Source organism: Podarcis melisellensis, assembly GCF_964234715.1.
Source record: "Podarcis melisellensis genome assembly, chromosome: Z".
NCBI lineage: Eukaryota > Metazoa > Chordata > Lepidosauria > Squamata > Lacertidae > Podarcis > Podarcis melisellensis.
This window is the reverse complement of record NC_138547.1, coordinates 9,976,116-9,993,391: the sequence shown is the minus strand read 5'-3', so window position 1 is coordinate 9,993,391 and position 17,276 is coordinate 9,976,116. Positions and strand designations below refer to the sequence as shown.

Here is a 17,276-nt window from a genome sequence, read left to right as displayed (position 1 = left end):
ATACTGCTGTTTTTATTTTATTTTAGTGTGGTGCATGAAAAGCAAATATTCCCGTCTTGCTATGCTGTTTCACCTTGAGTGTTTTTCAACGTCTTGAAAGTTTAAACCAGGGGTCAGCAAACTTCTGCGCATGTGCACGGGCCTCCTCCGACCCAGATGTGCACCGGAAATAATGCATGTGCATGCGCAAATAACGCTTGCACATGCACACAAGCTATTTCCGGTGCTTCTCCGACCCAGAAGTGGGCAGCTGCGCAGTGCAGCACCGGTAAGAGTGGGCAGCAGCAGTTGCTGCGGGCTGGATAAACGAGTCCCTCGGGCCTTATCCAGCCCGTGGACCTTAGTTTGGGGACCCCTGGTTTAAACATTGCTAGTATCTATATTTATAGCCAGTGGGGGGTGGTGCCCACTGGGCAGATGGGAAAGAAGGCAGGGATCCCAACAGCAGGTGGCAGCAGAGCCAATGATGGGCAGAGCCAACGAATTCTACTTTTGTCCCCATCCTCCTCCTCTCTACTGTGTTCTACAAGGGGCAACACTGAGACTAAGGAGAAGGAAGGAGGCAGGGCCACCCCCTGGACTGGATGTAAGGAAGAAGGGAAGCAGGTGGGGAGTTCCTGAGGACAGGCTGAGGTTGGCAGGGCAATGCCCCTATTTGCTCCCATGGATCAGCCTCCACTGCATGTATCTAAATCAAGGGTGCCGATGAAGTTCTCCCATATCTCCTTTGAAGCAACCACCAGTGTGGTGTACTGGTTACAGCATAGACCCGCCAAGTGCCCCTATTTTCTTGGGACGGTCCCATGTTTACAAAAGGCGTCTCAGTTTCCGATTTGATCCCCAAATGTCCTGCATTTCCTTACGACGTTCCTATTTTCATCAGAGAAATATTGGAGTGTTGGACTAGGACCTGGGAGACCTGGGTTCAAATCCCTACTGAGCCATGAACCTCACTGGGTGACCTTGGGCCAGTCGCTCACTCTCAGCCCAACACCACAGGTTTGTCGTCATGAGGATAAAATAGGGAGGAGGAGAACAATGTATGCCACCTTGAGCTCTGTGGAGGAAAGGTGGAATGTAAATGCAATAATAAATAAACAAATACATATTTGCAATAATCTGTTGTTTGGTTGTTTTTAAGATTCCCTTGCTGGTTTTTGCTGTTTTAAAGAATGTTCTTTAGCTGTCAATTTTTAGATTTTCTTTTTTGTTGCTGTTTTCATATATTTATAATGGTTTGGGCTGTTTACGTTTGTTTTTGTACTTTGAATGGATTTTGAAAATGCTCCCCCAAAAAGCAAAGTTTTAACAAAGCCGCTTAAATAAGCAGCTGAAATAAGTCTAAAGAGAAAAGAAATCCTGATAGCATTTCACTGAGACAACTGGACAAAGTCTGTGTAATTTGAGGAGAAAAGAGCAGAGAGGCTCCCTCTTTCTTTCTTCAGACCTTGTACCTATCAGGGAGACAATTCAGCCAGAGGGAAAACTCCTTCAGAGCTACACAGCCAATCAGGGCATGCACTACCTCAGTAAACCTCATGCCACTCTGCCTGGTTGCCAAGCAACACATCTATTCACATCTTGACTTACTGCCAATAGAATTAACCCTTAAACTACAAACTGAATGATCCCTGCTGCTGCACTTGCAACAATATGGTCTCAGGGTGGGTACAATACAATAAAATGATTAAAAAACCACAATGATAAAAACCAACTGACAACAAATTACAAGACTTTTTGTAATTTAAAAAGTTAGCATATATCCTTAAAATATGTTTTGAGTTTATTTCTCACCCAGCCCCTAAACAGTGGGTGGGGGAGAAAAACAACAAATCAAATTACATCTCAGTCCTACTGCCACCATCCCTCAATTGACCCCAGCTGTTGAGGAAGGGCATTCAAAGATTGGTGGGGGAGGAAAAGGAAGGAATTAGTTACCTCCCCTGTGTCAAAGAGTGCTTCTGTACTGTTGCTATTTTGAGGTGGAATTCAATCCTATTTTCCTCAGGGAGCTACAATTCACAGTTTCCTGGGAAGAGTGACTCTAGAATTGTAGCTCTGTGAGGAGAATGGGGTCTCCTAACCACTCTTGATGCTGTTGAATTATGGTGCTGGGAGGAGGAGGAGACTCTTGAGAGTCCCACGGACTGCAAGAAGATCAAACCTCTCCATTCTTAAGGAAATCAGCCCTAAGTGCTCACAGAAAGGACAGATCCTGAAGCTGAGGCTCCAATACTTTGGCCACCTCATGAGAAGAGAAGACTCCCTGGAAAAGACCCTGATGTTGGGAAAGGTGGAGGGCACAAGGTGGAGGGCAGAAGACAAGATGGTTGGACAGTGTTCTCGAAGCTACCAGCATGAGTTTGACCAAACTGAGGGAGGCAATGGAAGACAGAAGTGCCTGGCGTGCTCTGGTCCATGGGGTCACGAAGAGTCAGACACGACTAAACGACTAAACAACAACAACAACCACTCTTAGCACCCTTAATGAACTATGGTTTCCAGGATTATTTAGGGGAAAGCCATGGCTCTTTCAAGTGGTATGATATTGCTTTAAATGTACAGGTGGGGTCATCTAAGTTCCCTACCAACAAATCAGAACAGATACTTCATAAACAACTGATAAACAGGTTACCTGGAAGTGACCACCTTTTGGTGTTTGTAGTCCATGCAGTGTGTCCCATGAGTGGTAACTACATTTGCACAAAATATCTGTGAGGCAGTTTCTCTCAGTTTTTCCTTCCAGTCTTAAGTTTAGTTCTCTACATTTCCATATCACTTATTTATTTTTCAAAAGTCTTCTTGTGAATTCACCAGCATTTTAGTGCAAAATTCTTCTAAAAGGACCCACTTTTGTGTTCATTTTTTTGCCCCATTACACAGATTTTTGGCAAAGCAATTTCCCCAAACCTAATACATTTTTGTACGTTAGTTCCATTTTAGCGGGAGAACTGCAAAAGGTGGAGAAAGGCAAGTTTTGAAGGATGGATGTTTCTCAGTTTGTTTATTGTTTGGGAAAGCATAGATTAAGAAAGTTCGCCTTAACACGTGAACCAAATCCAAATTCTTCCCTATCCCTAAAATGAGCTTAGTTTGGCCCCTTGGGGATCTGTGCCATTTATTAGACTGTGCTCCATGTTGCTGGAACTGCGGAAAGCTTCTCTGTGATGGGTGACTCACCGCTTCTGTCTTCTGTGAATTTGCTGCTCGCTCTTTTGACATTTCCTTGCACTTGGCTTACTTCTTGCTGCAAAGTGCTTGTCAGAGGATCTTCCCGCAGGGACCACCACCTTTAAGAGCACGAGCTCAGAAGCCAAGACGATGAGCTGCTGATGGCCACAGAGAGACAATCAAATGGCCCCAAGCTGCCAAGGTATCCAACTAAAACAACTAAAATCAAATAAGAACCATGCACTTACTTTATTCAGTATATTCCAAACAGTGAACGAATGAAGGTAGACCTGTTAAGATAAATATAGGATAAATTATGTTACTCTGTCTGAACATCCAACCAAGTGTGGAATTTATACTTACAAGAAGCATACCATCACACATACCATCTCGGGACTATTGAATTGCTCATCGTCTAACATTGTGTATGCCATCAAATGCCAACAGTGTCCTTCAGCTCTCTATATTGGACAAACAGGCCAGACCTTACGCCAAAGAATAAACGGACATAAATCGGACATCAGGAATCACAAAACAGAGAAACCAGTAGGAGAACACTTCAATCTCCCAGGACATTCTATACAAGATCTCAAAGTAGCTGTTTTACTACAAAGGAATTTCAGAAATAGACTGGAAAGAGAAGCTGCTGAATTACAACTTATCACCAAACTTAAAACCATGGAGAAACCTGGTCTGAACAAAGACCTTGGATTCTTATCTCATTATACATGACAAAGCCATTTTTCACCTTTTCACCCCTTGCTTTTTCCTGTAAGACCTATTGCAGTCGTTAAGAGTCGTCAACAGGCTCATCACAGCTATCTGCCAATCACCCATTCCCACCACCCTTCTGAGTAATACCCCTCCCCACCTTCTCACTATATAGAAGGGTCTGGAAACTTCTGTTTCAGTGTATCTGAAGAAGTGTGCATGCACACGAAAGCTCATACCAAGAACTGACTTAGTTGGTCTTTAAGGTGCTACTGGAAGGAATTTTTTTTTGTTTTTACAAGAAGCATGTAAGTTAAAACAATTTATATTTTCATGTATGCCTAATTGCTACTTAAAACAAGTCTGGGCATATTAAGATAAATCAGAGCCATAGCTACAGTGGGGTTAGCCGGGGTTTTTTGCCCCAGGTGAAGCCTCCAGAGGGGTGCCATTGAGGCTCCCATTTTCTCTTTGTGTGTACACAGATGTGCATGGTGTGTGTGTGCACATGCCAAATTGGGTCTTTGACCAGTGAAAAGAAGCCTAGTTTCGCCCCTGGATAAATAAAAGATACTAGGGGTTCACCTCACTCCATTCACAACTCCCCTGCCACGCTTCCCTCCTTAATCATTTAGAACTTCCCCTTCTCACCCCAGGCAGCTACTACAGTGTTTCCCAACCTTTTTTGGGCAAAGGCACACTTGTTTCATGAAAAAAAATCTCGAGGCACACCACCATTACAGCCCCGTGACGTCAGCGCGCAGCGTCACGCCGGGAGGGACATGAATTGCTAGCAAATTACATAATCACCTCCTTGAGGGCTGGCTCATCTTCTCCGAAGGCAGAACCCCATTAATTAACAGCACAGACTCACACCATAGCCAAGACGAGGGGGGAAAACCTCAGTCATGCACAGTCATGCACATGTGGGGGCTAAATGAGGACGAAGACCGGGCAGAGAGCAGGGTTCAAATCACCCCACCTGGCCAGGACAATCCCTGGGTGCTCCCTTGGGCCACTCGCCTGACCCACCTCGCAGGGCTGTTGTTGCGAGGATAACACGGGGAGAACCACGCGCGCCCCCGGGAGCTCCTTGGAGGAGAAAGTGGGGCGATGAATGCAATGCACGAAATATATGAGAGGTGACCAGGTTTTGCAGGTGAGGGGCCCCCGCCAGCCTCCGCTTCCAACACCCGGCGCAACGACGCCGAAGTTTCCCCCCGGGCTCGGCTCGGGGAGCACCGGTGCTCCCCCCGCAGCTCCCCTTCGCCCTCCCGGCTCTCTCTGCCACCCACTGGGCACCCCCCTCACCTGCCAAGTCCGGAGCGCCGGTGGAAGTTGCATGCATGCATGCAGGGCGCCGCGTTGCCATTGCATTGCACTGCACTCCATGCAACGCCTGCACGCATGCATTGCCTTGCACGCCCGCCACGGGGTCTCCCCGCGGTCCGATGCGTCCCCTGAGGCGCGGATGCAGCATTGCAAAAATAAAAAACCCCCGACGCAGCCCTACCTGGGGGGCAGCCTCCGCCGCTCCGCCTCCGCGGGGATCCCCGGGCTCCATCCTGCCGCCCGATCTCCGGAGGGCGCAGGCAGGCTGTGCGGGGTCTGCACGGAAGAGCCCCTGCCCGCCCGGCTGCCGCCGCTGCGCTCATTCCATGGCCGGGAGAAGAGCGCTTCAAATAAAACGCCCGGCCCGCCAGGCCACGCTGGGAAACGTAGTTCGCGCACCCCGCGCGGGCGCGGAGCCCAAGGGCGAGGGGACTACGGATCCCGGCAGCCCCCGCGCCGGGAACAGAGGAGGAGAGGCCGGGTGCAGGGATGGAGGGACGGGTGGGCAAGCGAGTGAGTGAGTGGCAGCCGCCAAGCCTTGGCCGAGAGCCAGGAAGGGCCTCCCCGGAGGAGGAGGAGGAGGAGGAGGGAGGCGCAGAGCGGGAGGGAACCCCAGGGGTCATCTAGTGACGGCGCCCCAATCGAAAATTTGACTTAAAAAAAAAAAATCTTTCAATTTTTAAATTTTTCCCGCGGCACACCAGGCAACATCTCACTTTTCACCTTCCCAACCCCATTTTCCCATGCAAATCCAACACTGAGATGCGGCACTACAAATCCTCAAGTGGGGACTATGTAAAGACAGTGTTACATTTTTATGTATATGGGGGGGGGGGAATCATGTTAATGCTGCGTGAATGTCCAAACAGATGTGGATTTTATGCTTGCCTGAGAATTTTAGACACTCATGGGGGGATTGGGAGGAAGAACACACAAGTTTATTTCTTGTTTCTCTATATACATCATATTATTGAAAATCAACCCATCAGTACATTTTTTTAAAAGGGAGATGAGCAAAAAAGAAATAGTGGATGCTATTAGCCCTCTGATGGTGTGTGCATGGACTAAATCCAACTGCACACCCCCATCTGTGAAGGGAATCCCCCCCCCGCAACATGTTATCTAGGGTACAAAGCATCTGAATTCAGCTGAAAGGGTGGAGAACATGTGGCTCTTCAGGTTTTGCTGGACTACAACTCCCATAATCCTGGATGGTGGGAGTTAGAGTTCAATAACATCTGGAGAGCCACAGATTCTCCACCCTTGACTTACAGTGCAATCCAAACACAACCGCTAAGCATTAAGCCCTTTTGAGTTCAATGGGACTTATTCATTGGCAAGTAGAGTAAACATCAGGATGCGGGTTGCGCTATGGGTTAAACCACAGAGCCTAGGGCTTGCTGATGAGAAGGTCGGCGGTTCGAATCCCCGCAATGGGGTGAGCTCCTGTTGCTCAGTCCCTACTCCTGCCCACCTAGCAGTTCGAAAGCACGTCAAAGTGCAAGTAGATAAATAGGTACCGCTCCGGTGGGAAGGTAAACGGAGTTTCCGTGCGCTGCTCTGGTCCGCCAGAAGCAGCTTAGTCCTGCTGGCCACATGACCCGGAAGCTGTACGCCGGCTCCTTTGGCCAATAAAGCGAGATGAGTGCCACAACTCCAGAGTCGTCTGCAACTGGACCTAATGGTCAGATGTCCCTTTACCTTTACCTAGAGAAAACATCAGGCCCAAGGGTTGGCAGCTCTCTGTCTGGCCTTTGAGAGTCTTCCTTGGCCCCACTTCTCACTGACCCCTTTTCATACTGCAAGTGCTTTTGGAATGTGTCCTTGAACCCTAATAATGCCTTTTGCTTGCCTAGATGGAGGATGGGGAGTGGTGTGTGTGTAGAAATCAACCTGGTACATTAAGGTAAAAATCAGCACCCATTGCTCCACTCACTTTTGCCTCCGGCTCTGCCCATCACTTGAATATGGACCTCAGATGGTTGCCTAGATGTGAATGCGGCCCTTGGGGGGTAAGGTTCCCTCCCATTGACATATAGGCCTGCATTGTTGGTTATACTTGGCTCTTTATAGAGGACTTTAAGCATTCACATAGGGCTCCCTTTGACATTTTAAGCTGTTGGGTATTTTTGTTTTATTATCTTCATTGTTATCTGGATGTCTTTCTCAGGCTTAAAAGCAATGCAATCTTCTTTCTAGAGGTGTGTTATGATGCCTTTCAACTAGCTTCCATTGCATCTCTCCCACAGCTTTGTGAGCTACACAGATTAGATCTGAGAAGGAGCACTTCAGTGGGTGGGTGGAAATGAGTAACTTGCTATAAAGGATAAGCATAAACATGTTTTGCTAAACTAGCAGTGCAGTAGTAGTAGTAGCAGTAGTTCAAGCTGATGGTTTACGGCAACAATGTTATTGCAGTGTGAAGATAAAGGAAGCTGAAGCAATATGAAGGGCAGATATAATAGTCAATAAAAATAGAGTCACAAGTGGGGACCTGCAGCAAAATGCCCTTGTTCAACATACTCCATTCATTGTTCTTGCCTTTTGATTTTGTGTGCTCCTGTGTGGAGATAAACTTTCAAACCAAAGCACTGTTTCAAGACGAATCTGGAAGGCATAAGAGTTTCGGAATGACTCAGTTAAAAATGCCGCCGCCATTTTAGGAAGCTCTGTCGGAGGTCTTGAGTCTGGGAGGAGAAAGAGAGAAACAAAGCTGTTTATATATCATGGATCAAACTCCTCAGTGGGACTTAAGAACGACAACTTCGTAAAATTATGATGGAAAGAGCGATGTTATCTACGAAGGAGATGATATATGGAAACCATCTGGACTTCGATTGGAAGAACCGGAAATTCACACAGAATTATTATATTTATTATATTTGTGTTTATCGGCTTAAGGTGACTATCAGAGATCATAAAGAAAAAAGAGAAATTATATGAACAAGATATGATGTGGAAACAGCAAGATAAGACTGAATAGAATTATGAATTCTGTTTGGACTGATTGGGAGTGATTTGGACATTAACGCAGTAGCAAGAAGATGATTAGAATCCCCCTTTGGATCTTGAAGTATGGGTCCCCCCAACAAAATTCAAAATTTGGCTTTGTAATTCGGAATTTATGTGATGTGATTTAATTTGATGTGATTGGCCAGTTAATAAAAATTATTCAAAAAATAATAATAATGATTTTGTGTGCTCCACATGCTGGTAATGGCTGGTCAGCATTCTGTGGCCACTGTGATAGGCCTATCTTCACTGAGCTGGAGTTTTTTTTTGGGAGCAGTCTAGTCTTAGAGTCCCCCTTTTTTGTACTGCAACCCTCGGGAGCCCCCCCAGCTGTATTGTAATGTCCCTCTTGTGCATGGGTGTTGCTGTTTCGGCTGCACTCACCTCTGAACATTGGAACCAACGGGAGCAATAATGTCACAGAAGAGGAAAACGAGGGGGAACTTGAGAGCTAGACTGCAAGTTTGGAAAGCAGATCTGGACTCTGTTCGTTGTTTTGAGAATTGTTCACCCATCTGCAATGTAACTTGTTCAGCAGTAAAAGGATATGAACTTGTTTCTGGTCTATGCGGAAGACCCAAAGGGAGTAAAGGAGGAATCTCTCCACTGGTTTGACTGGCGATGGTAAAGGCTCCAAATGCATGCACATTGGGTAGAAGCCTCACTGAACTCTGGGATCACTTCTAAGCAAGGATGGGTGGATCTGTCAAACTTCAGTTTCTCATTCTCGCAGTCTTAAGTTCAGTTCTCTGCATCTTCACATCAGTTTGCGACTTTTAAAAAAGAAGTCCTCATAATTCAGCATTTTTCTGTAAATTTATCCCAATAGAAATATGTGTGCATGCTATTTTGCCTAATCTTCCTATATATTTAAAAATGTAAGTCTGTTGTCATGCTGCAGTTAACCTGGCCACCAATAGGTGGTCATGCCAACTTCAGTATGATGGCACAACAACAGGCAGGGAGGCAGGCAGGTGAGGGAACAGAATGGGAGGCAGGTGGCCCAGGTAAGCTGTTTAACAGAGTGCAGAAGGGGGGAGGCAAGTCAGAGAGGGGTTTGGCAACTTGCTCTCTGACGTGCCTCTCACCGCCTTTAAAAGAGAGTGACAGCTTGGGTGGACTGTAAGGGGATAAGTGAGATGTAAAGGGAGAAGGTGTTGGACAGGTGTGGAGGAAGAGGGGTTGTCAAAGGGGATGTCAAGTGGAACGAGCAGGGCCGTAACTGCTAGCGTAACCTTTTTTTCAAAGTGGCTTTCCCCAACATGATACATGTTTTACATTATTTTTTTACTTCTGCATTCATTTTATGGACACTTTGCCATAGTACATGCATTTTTGTATGCATATTGGCCAGAGATGACTTGGCACTGCAAGATTTGGAAAAGATGAGTTTCAAAGGATAGCTGTGTTTCAGTTTGTGAACATTTGCATTTTGCTTTTAAATGCAAACAAAGTGAATTTTTTCCTCCATTCCTGCTTCTGAGTAAACATGCAAAAGATTGCACTGCACATAGCAATTATGGGATTTGAGTGTGGCATGAAGACCACATTTGAGCTAAGAGTGCATTTGGGCTAGGTTGCAATATTTATATATTTCTCATGTGCAAATGCATACAGATTAAACCCAATCATCTAAAATTAACTCGATTTTTTGCACAAAAATTCTTCTAAGTTTGGATGCAGCAATGCTTCGAATACCAGTTGCTGGAAACCACAGGAGTGGGCTGGGGAAGCGCTCCTGTACTCGGGGTCCTCTTTGCAGGTTCCCCACAGACTAGACTGTGATGTTACCTTAAGCTGCGCGCTTCTCGTCCTGACACTAGATGCCGCCACAACGCAACAAACCGATCCCATTCGCCCCTACACAGACCTCCAGGAAAAGGCAAGTTAAGAGGAAGAAAAGGCTTTTTTGTCTGTATATATGTGTGGTTTTTGAGACCACGAATCTGACATCTTTTTTTTTTTGCAGACGCCTTTCCTTGGATGTAGCTGTTCGCGATCCCTCTGCTGCGGTCGCCCAGAGAGGGATGGAGGGAGGTGAGAAGGATCACACCCCTCCAGCTGTTTAATGGCCCTCCTAGGAGGAAATTGTCTGGTCTTTCGTGGAGCGGCAACTTCTTCCCTTCTCCAGCCTGACTTGTTGATTGTTTTGTGTGTGTCCTCGCTGCGCCCGGATCAGGATCGCGAGGCAAAGGCGAATGGGATCAATCCTTGCAATGCGCGGCCGGAGGAGAGAAGACTAAGCGGCTATTGCCCTTCGCTCTTGATGTTACGGCACCCAGGCTGGGGTTTAGCTGCGACCGGTGTAGCTCTGGGGGGCGGCCAAGAGCTCTCCTGGTGAACAGGTTCGAGCTCAGGCAAGGTGGGGGAAGGAGGGAGAGAGAGAGAGAGAGAGAGACGGGAGCATCATCTCTAAGCAGGCGCCCGCGGCCATCCTATGCGCTGGTTGATGCTGGCAGGCGCGCCGATCCGGACGCGAGAGATGCCTTGCCCCGGAGAAGGACGAGGGCTGGCCGGGGTCTACAAGCCCACCTGCGGGCGCAGTGGTGGCCAGCAAGCGGAAGAGACCCAATCCTGCCCGGAATGCTACACCAACCAGACCTTTCTGTTTGACGATGGCACCTCACGGAGGTAAGGAATAAGAGATTTATTTTTTATCACTTAGATGTAGCTGTATATAATGTCAAGCGTTGATGTCAAGCGTCTATAAATTATTACTTAATGAGCTGACGATATGCACATTTATTTATTTTTCAAAGCGTTAAGCGGCACTTCAGGCAAGTTTGCTACAGAGCCCCGGAGGATGCAGGTTGTTAGCTAAAACCAACGAGTTGCACCCCGCTGTTAGTCCTACTCAGAGCAGACCCACCGAAGTGAGCAGATGGCTAATAAAGGTCCACTAATTTCCGTAGGTCTGATTAGACCATAGTTGGGTTCCAACCTGCTATATTTATTTCGGTGACTAACAACAGAGGGGAGAGTCCTGCCCTAAAGTGGGAAACAAACGTTTTTGTTCTGGGGCCAGCACAACATCCCGCATAAAATAACTGTATCTCTCTGTGTGTTCAAATCACACACGCATCTCAATAGCCTTTCGAACTGCTTGATGGGATCAGTCAAAAGGTGCACTTGTCTGACATCCTGTTTCCAAAAGTCATCACCCTGGTACGTACTTCTCTGGGAAGAACACAAGTGGCACAGAAAAGGCAGGCAGCCTTCCCCCGTGTTGCATGTCCACAGCATCTGGTGGCCAAGCCAGAGGTCTACTACCTGTGAAACCAGGAGATGGGTCAGTATGTGATCTTGAGCACAAGGGGTAGACATGCCTCATAGTAGTCAGGTGTCCTTGCATTCACTGGCTCACTTGGGAGATCATGGGAAGCCACTTGCTCTCTGTTGCTCCCGGGGCAACTGGTATTACAAGGTAGACTGCTTCTCAACAAGAAGGCTCCATGAAAGGGAGTGGTAGGGCGTCTGCTTTGCATACAGAAGGTCCCAGGTTGAGTCCTTGGCCTCTCCAGTTAGGGTTGGGAAATTGCCCTGCTTGAGATCCCAAAAAGCCACTGCCAGTCAGTGCAGAAAAATATTTTGTTGTTTAGATGTTTAGTCATGTCCGACTCTTCGTGACCCTATGGACCAGAGCAAGCCAGGCACTCCTGTCTTCCACTGCCTCCCGCAGCTTGGTCAAACTAATGTTTGTAGCTTCAAGAACACTGTCCAACCATCTTGTCCTCTGTCGTCCCCTTCTCCTTGTGCCCTCAATCTTTCCCAACATCAGGGTCTTTTCCAGGGAGCCTTCTCTTCTCATGAGGTGGCCAAAGCCTCAGCTTCGGGATCTGTCCTTCCAGTGAGCACTCAGGGCTGATTTCCTTATGAATGGGTCGGTTTGATCTTCTTGCAGTCCATGGGACTCTCAAGAGTCTCCTCCAGCACCAGAATTCAAAAGCATCAATTCTTTGGCGATCAGCCTTCTTTATGGTCCAGCATTCACTTCCATACATCACTACTGGGAAAACCATAGCTTTTACTATACGGACCTTTGTTGGCAAGGTGATGTCTCTGCTTTTTAAGATGCTGTCTAGGTTTGTCATTGCTTTTCTCCCAAGAAGCAGGAGTCTTTTAATTTCGTGACTGCTGTCACCACCTGCAGTGATCCAGAAAAATACTAAGCAATGGCAAATATTGGCCTGACAGGCTAGAAGGCATCTCTCTGTGCTTTTATCTAAATCAGCTCTTTATTCAGAACAATGAGGACTGGAACCTTAGTTTGTTGCTAGGGGAACAGATGTAGGCTCCAGGTTCAATTGCCGGGATCTCCTGTTTGTTCCTAGGATCCATGGATCTTATACATGAAACTGTCTGGCTGTTAAATCAAGGAGGTTTGTGGCCACATTGCCTCTACTACAACCTTGCCAGGCAGACCAATCTTGTTTATTTCTGTTCCCCTGCCCTGCTTCCAGCTTTGCCACCCTTGCTTCTCAAAGAGACTCTGTGCCTTTATTAAGATGGCTGGTTTTTCTTTGGGGTGCCAGGGGTTTGAGAGAATACTCATGCCTCCCTCTTTTGTAATTTTATTTTTCATTTTCTCATTTATAAACTTATGATAGTACAAATTTACACATGCAATTTAAATTACCAGATATTAATATTGACCCCCTCCCCTCTTTCTGTGGTTGCTTATGTCATATCTTTTATCACTACATATCCAATTTAAATCCATTTGTTACTTATCCTTTATTTATTTAATTTGTTTCACTGCTCATTTTTAAAATTTAATACTGCTACTCTTTTAAGCTGTTTGGAATAGTTTTTCAAATAGTATCCCCCATTCTAAATAAAAAAGTCTATCTTCTTGATTTCTTATTCTTCGGGTAAGTTTCTGCATACTCCAACAGTTTTTGCTGCCAATCTTCCTTGGTTGGGACTACTTCTTCTTTCCATCTCTGGGCATATATAATTTGAGCGGCCGTTGTTGCATACATAAATACAGTCATACCTTGGGTTAAAGTCGCTTCAGGTTGAGCATTTTCAGGTTGCGCCACTCGTGCATGCGCAGGCGCTCAAAATGACATCACGCACATGCGCAGAAGCGGCGAATCGTGACGTGCAGATGTGGGTTGTGTTCTGCTCAGGATGCGAATGAGGCTCTGGAATGGATTCCGTTCGCATCCAGAGGTACCACTGTAGACCATAACACAAACCAGAAGTCTAACAAGTGTCTCTTGCCTGCATCTCCAAGCTGTGAAAAGACTCAGCTGATGACAACATTCCATAAGTCAAGTTAAAATTCCCAGAGAAGGTGAAAAGAAGCAATGTGCTTTGGGATGCATGATAGGCAGAAATCAAACAGGTGCAGCTTCTTGGACCCCCAGTGGCAAACTGCTTTGCCTGTTGAAGTTTAAGCTTCCACAGATGACGCATTGTCTCTTTCCCCTACCACAACTTTGGTAAAAGATACACTTGGAGAAATGCAAAAACCTTCTCCTATACATCATACTGTTCAGTGAAATTCTCCTACTGGTTCAGGTGCAATATATATACCACTGTAGTGTCTTTTTATATGCCTAATTTATGTTGGGATAGAGGATACGCAAGATATGAGACCCCGGAGAGCTGCTGCCAGTCAGTGTATCATTTACTTATCTATTTATTTATACTCCACATTTTCCACAGACCAGAGCTCAGGGTGGCTTACACAAATTAAAATGGCATAGATAGAATACAAAAAGCTAAACGCATTTATTTATTTACAGATAATCATGAAAAAGTAATTAATTTCTAATAAGGCTAAACCAAACATTAAAATACAGGTAACAAAAACAGCACAGTACTAATAGAAGCCCTTTCTTTAAACAAAACAAACCAGTCCATTCCCAAGGGCCTGCCAGATTAAAACAGCCTTGCCAGCCGAAGGCCGGCAAAGAGGAAACCAATCTAGCTTCTCTAGGAGATCTCAGAGTATGGGCAGATTTCTGCTCTTTCAAGGTAGTCGTGCTCTTTCAACATAGACAAGACTGAGCTGGGTGGACTCACAGCTTCCTGTGCTCAAAGCTGACATGCTATTCTTTGAGAGTTCAGTAAGGAAGAAAGCTGATGACTGGCTAAGGTTTGGGATTTAATCAGCGCATCTATTTAATCTGGAGATAATCAATAACTGAGTGCAGGGGTTTTTGTTTTGGTGTGTGTAGATATGAATGATTTCAGAACGGAAACTGGTATTCTGAACCAAGAGATAGAATGGAAAGAAAAGTGATATTGTTATAACATTGTTATTATTGTTATAATATGAGTGTAGGAACTGTATAGTTTGGGGAAAAGTTATGATTTCCTTTTAAAAAATGATGATCTAGAAAAACATAATTGCTAAGTATCATTGGAAGAATTCCAAGTGCAAATGCTGTTGGTCCAGAATGCAAATCACACTCAAAATGTGCCACAGGAAAGGAGCGAGCTGAGAAATTTTGCATTTGGAACATGCCTTCTGCTCTGCACTGGAGTGGACCTTTTTTTTTTAAAAAAAAGCAATAACCACTAGCTGCAATAGCAACAAGCTCAGCCAAACAGGTGCTGAACCAACCCCTCCCTGCTCCAGCACCAAAGCTGGCATCTGATTGGTCAAGCTCATTGTCACTCATGTTGCCTTGAAGAAGCTGATGGTGATGGACTGCTAGTGCACAGCTTCTTGTTGCCATTGTCTGGATTCCAATTTGGAACCCCCCCCCCCATCACCCTGCCCAGCAACAGAGTGATGGGACTTACGCCTCAAAGTCCTCACTGCAGCCAATAAGGCTCCACTCTGGGTGCCATATTTTTGAGAGCTTTGATGGATTGTCGTCCCATGCCTCTGGAGTAGGACCGATTTTTAATCACGGCCCCAATACCAATGGAATATTCTTCCTTGTTCAGTTCCTTTGTATCCCCTGCTCACAAAAAAGCTGAAAACGAAAGGTTCCAAAGTTAAAGGTAAAGGGACCCTTGACCATTAGGTCCAGTCATGGCTGACTCTGGGGTTGCGGCGCTCATCTCGCTTTATTGGCCGAGGGAGCCGGCGTACAGCTTCTGGGTCATGTGGCCAGCATGACTAAGCCGCTTCTGGCAAACCAGAGCAGCGCACGGAAATGCCGTTTACCTTCCCGCTGGAGCGCTACCTATTTATCTACTTGCACTTTGATGTGGAATGGCCAATACGTCAAGCAAGTGTTTCTCTAACATGGACTTACAACTCCAATCATCCCTAGCTATAGCAGGACCAGTAGTCAGGGATTATGGGAGCTGTAGTCCAACCACAGCTGGAGACCCAAGTTTGAGAAACACTGCTTTATAGTCTGCTTTGATCTTTTGATCCCAGTACGTTTCCGAGCACAATTCAAAGTGTTGGGGCTGACCTTTAAGGCCCTAAATGGCCTCAGTCCAGTATACCTGAAGGAGTGTCTCCACCCCCATTGTTCTGCCCGGACACTGAGGTCCAGTGCCGAGGGCCTTCTGGCGGTTCCTCGCTGCGAGAAGTGAGGTTACAGGGAACCAGGCAGACGGCCTTCTTGGTAGTGGTGCCCGCCCTTTGGAACGCCCTCCCACCAGATGTCAAGGCAATAAACAACTATTTTATTTTTAAAAGACAACTGAAGGCAGCCCAGTTTAGGGAAGTTTTTAATGTCTGATGCTGTATTGTTTTTAATATTCTGTTGGATGCCGCCCAGAGTGGCTGGGGATACCCAGCCAGATGGGCGTGGTATAAATAAATTTATTATTATTATTATTATTATTATTATTATTATTATTATTATTATTTTATTTTGTAACATCCAGAGCCATGGCCCACTCATCCTTTTGGCCAGGGGAGGATTCAGGTGGTAGGATCCACGAGGGCAGGGGATCCGGCTTCCAAGGAGTGTATCCCCAGCTGCTGCAATGGCACAACCTCTTTGGAGGCTGGGTCTGCCTCCTTCTTTGTCCTCATCCCACTGTCGCCTCTATATGGCCTAGGACCCTCGTACCTACGGGATCGCATCTCCTGCTATGCCCCACAGAGGACCTTAAGGTCTGCAAATAATAACACCCTGAAGATCCCTACAATGGCCTTGACCAGAGCCAGGGCCTTTTCAGCCATGGCCCCGTCCTGGGGGAACACTGTCTCACAAGAGGCCAGGGCCCTGTGGGATTTGACATCTTTCTGTGAGGCCTGCAAGACGGAGCTGTTCCGCCAGGTCTTTGGTTGGGTTCAGTCTGATTCTTTTCTTTAACAAGCATTAAAGAGGCCTCCTAGTCCACTCACAGGTCCTTTATAAGACCAGTGGTAACAGCTGGCCCTGAAGAATCTTAACCACCCTCAATTTTACCTGTGGACTGCCATCTGTCCAGATTTTAATTTGCTCTGAATTAATTTTAAGATGTATTTTAATTAATTGATTGCCTGTCTTTATGTTCTTTGTATACTGTGTTAGTTTTGCAGGGTATTATTATTATTATTATTATTATTATTATTACTACTACTACTACGGCCTCTGCAAATCAGAGATGCTGCTGGCCTCTCCCAATCCCTAAGAAGGAAATGACAGAAGCTGTCTTCTGTGGTCTCCTGGGGTCTGTGTCTGCCCAGTATGATTCAGTGTATGCCCCTTTCCACTTCATGAGTACCTTTGATTCCCACTTCAACTGTTAGGTAAGGTTGATTTGATTCTACCTATTGTTCCCAACATAGATCTTCACTCACTGCTTTTTTTCCAGTGTAGATCTTTATTCCTCCATTGTTCCTGGTGGGGGAGGTGCCATTTTGTGGTGAGCCTCATGTGACAAAATGTATTGGGCTGGCCCTGCCCTGAGCCCCAAATTATTTATGAAAAGGGATGCGGGTGGTGCTGTGGGTTAAACCACAAAGCCTAGGACTTGCCGATCAGAAGGTCAGCGGTTCGAATCCCCGCGACGGGGTGAGCTCCCATTGCTCGGTCCCTGCTCCTGCCAACCTTGCAGTTCAAGTGCAAGTAGATAAATAGGTACCACTCCGGCGGAAAAGCAAACGGCATTTCCGTGTGCTGCTCTGGTTCACCAGAAGC

At 46.3% G+C, this 17,276-nt stretch overlaps 1 protein-coding gene across 6 annotated transcripts in view; it reads left to right on the top strand.

Annotated features, from left to right (window-relative positions):
- Positions 1–9,216: 9,216 nt before the first annotated feature.
- Positions 9,217–17,276, top strand: part of KCNT1 (potassium sodium-activated channel subfamily T member 1) — a 214,884-nt gene continuing 206,824 nt past the window's right edge. For 3 of the 6 annotated variants that reach the window (XM_081896323.1, XM_081896322.1, XM_081896318.1), the window contains exon 1: positions 10,121–10,857. In XM_081896323.1, the coding sequence (XP_081752449.1) occupies positions 10,664–10,857 (194 nt within the window). In that variant the 5' untranslated portion in view covers positions 10,121–10,663. Of the gene's footprint in view, positions 9,234–10,119; positions 10,858–17,276 lie in introns of those variants that run through there. The other 3 variants (XM_081896325.1, XM_081896324.1, XM_081896321.1) reach the window with 2 other exon arrangements.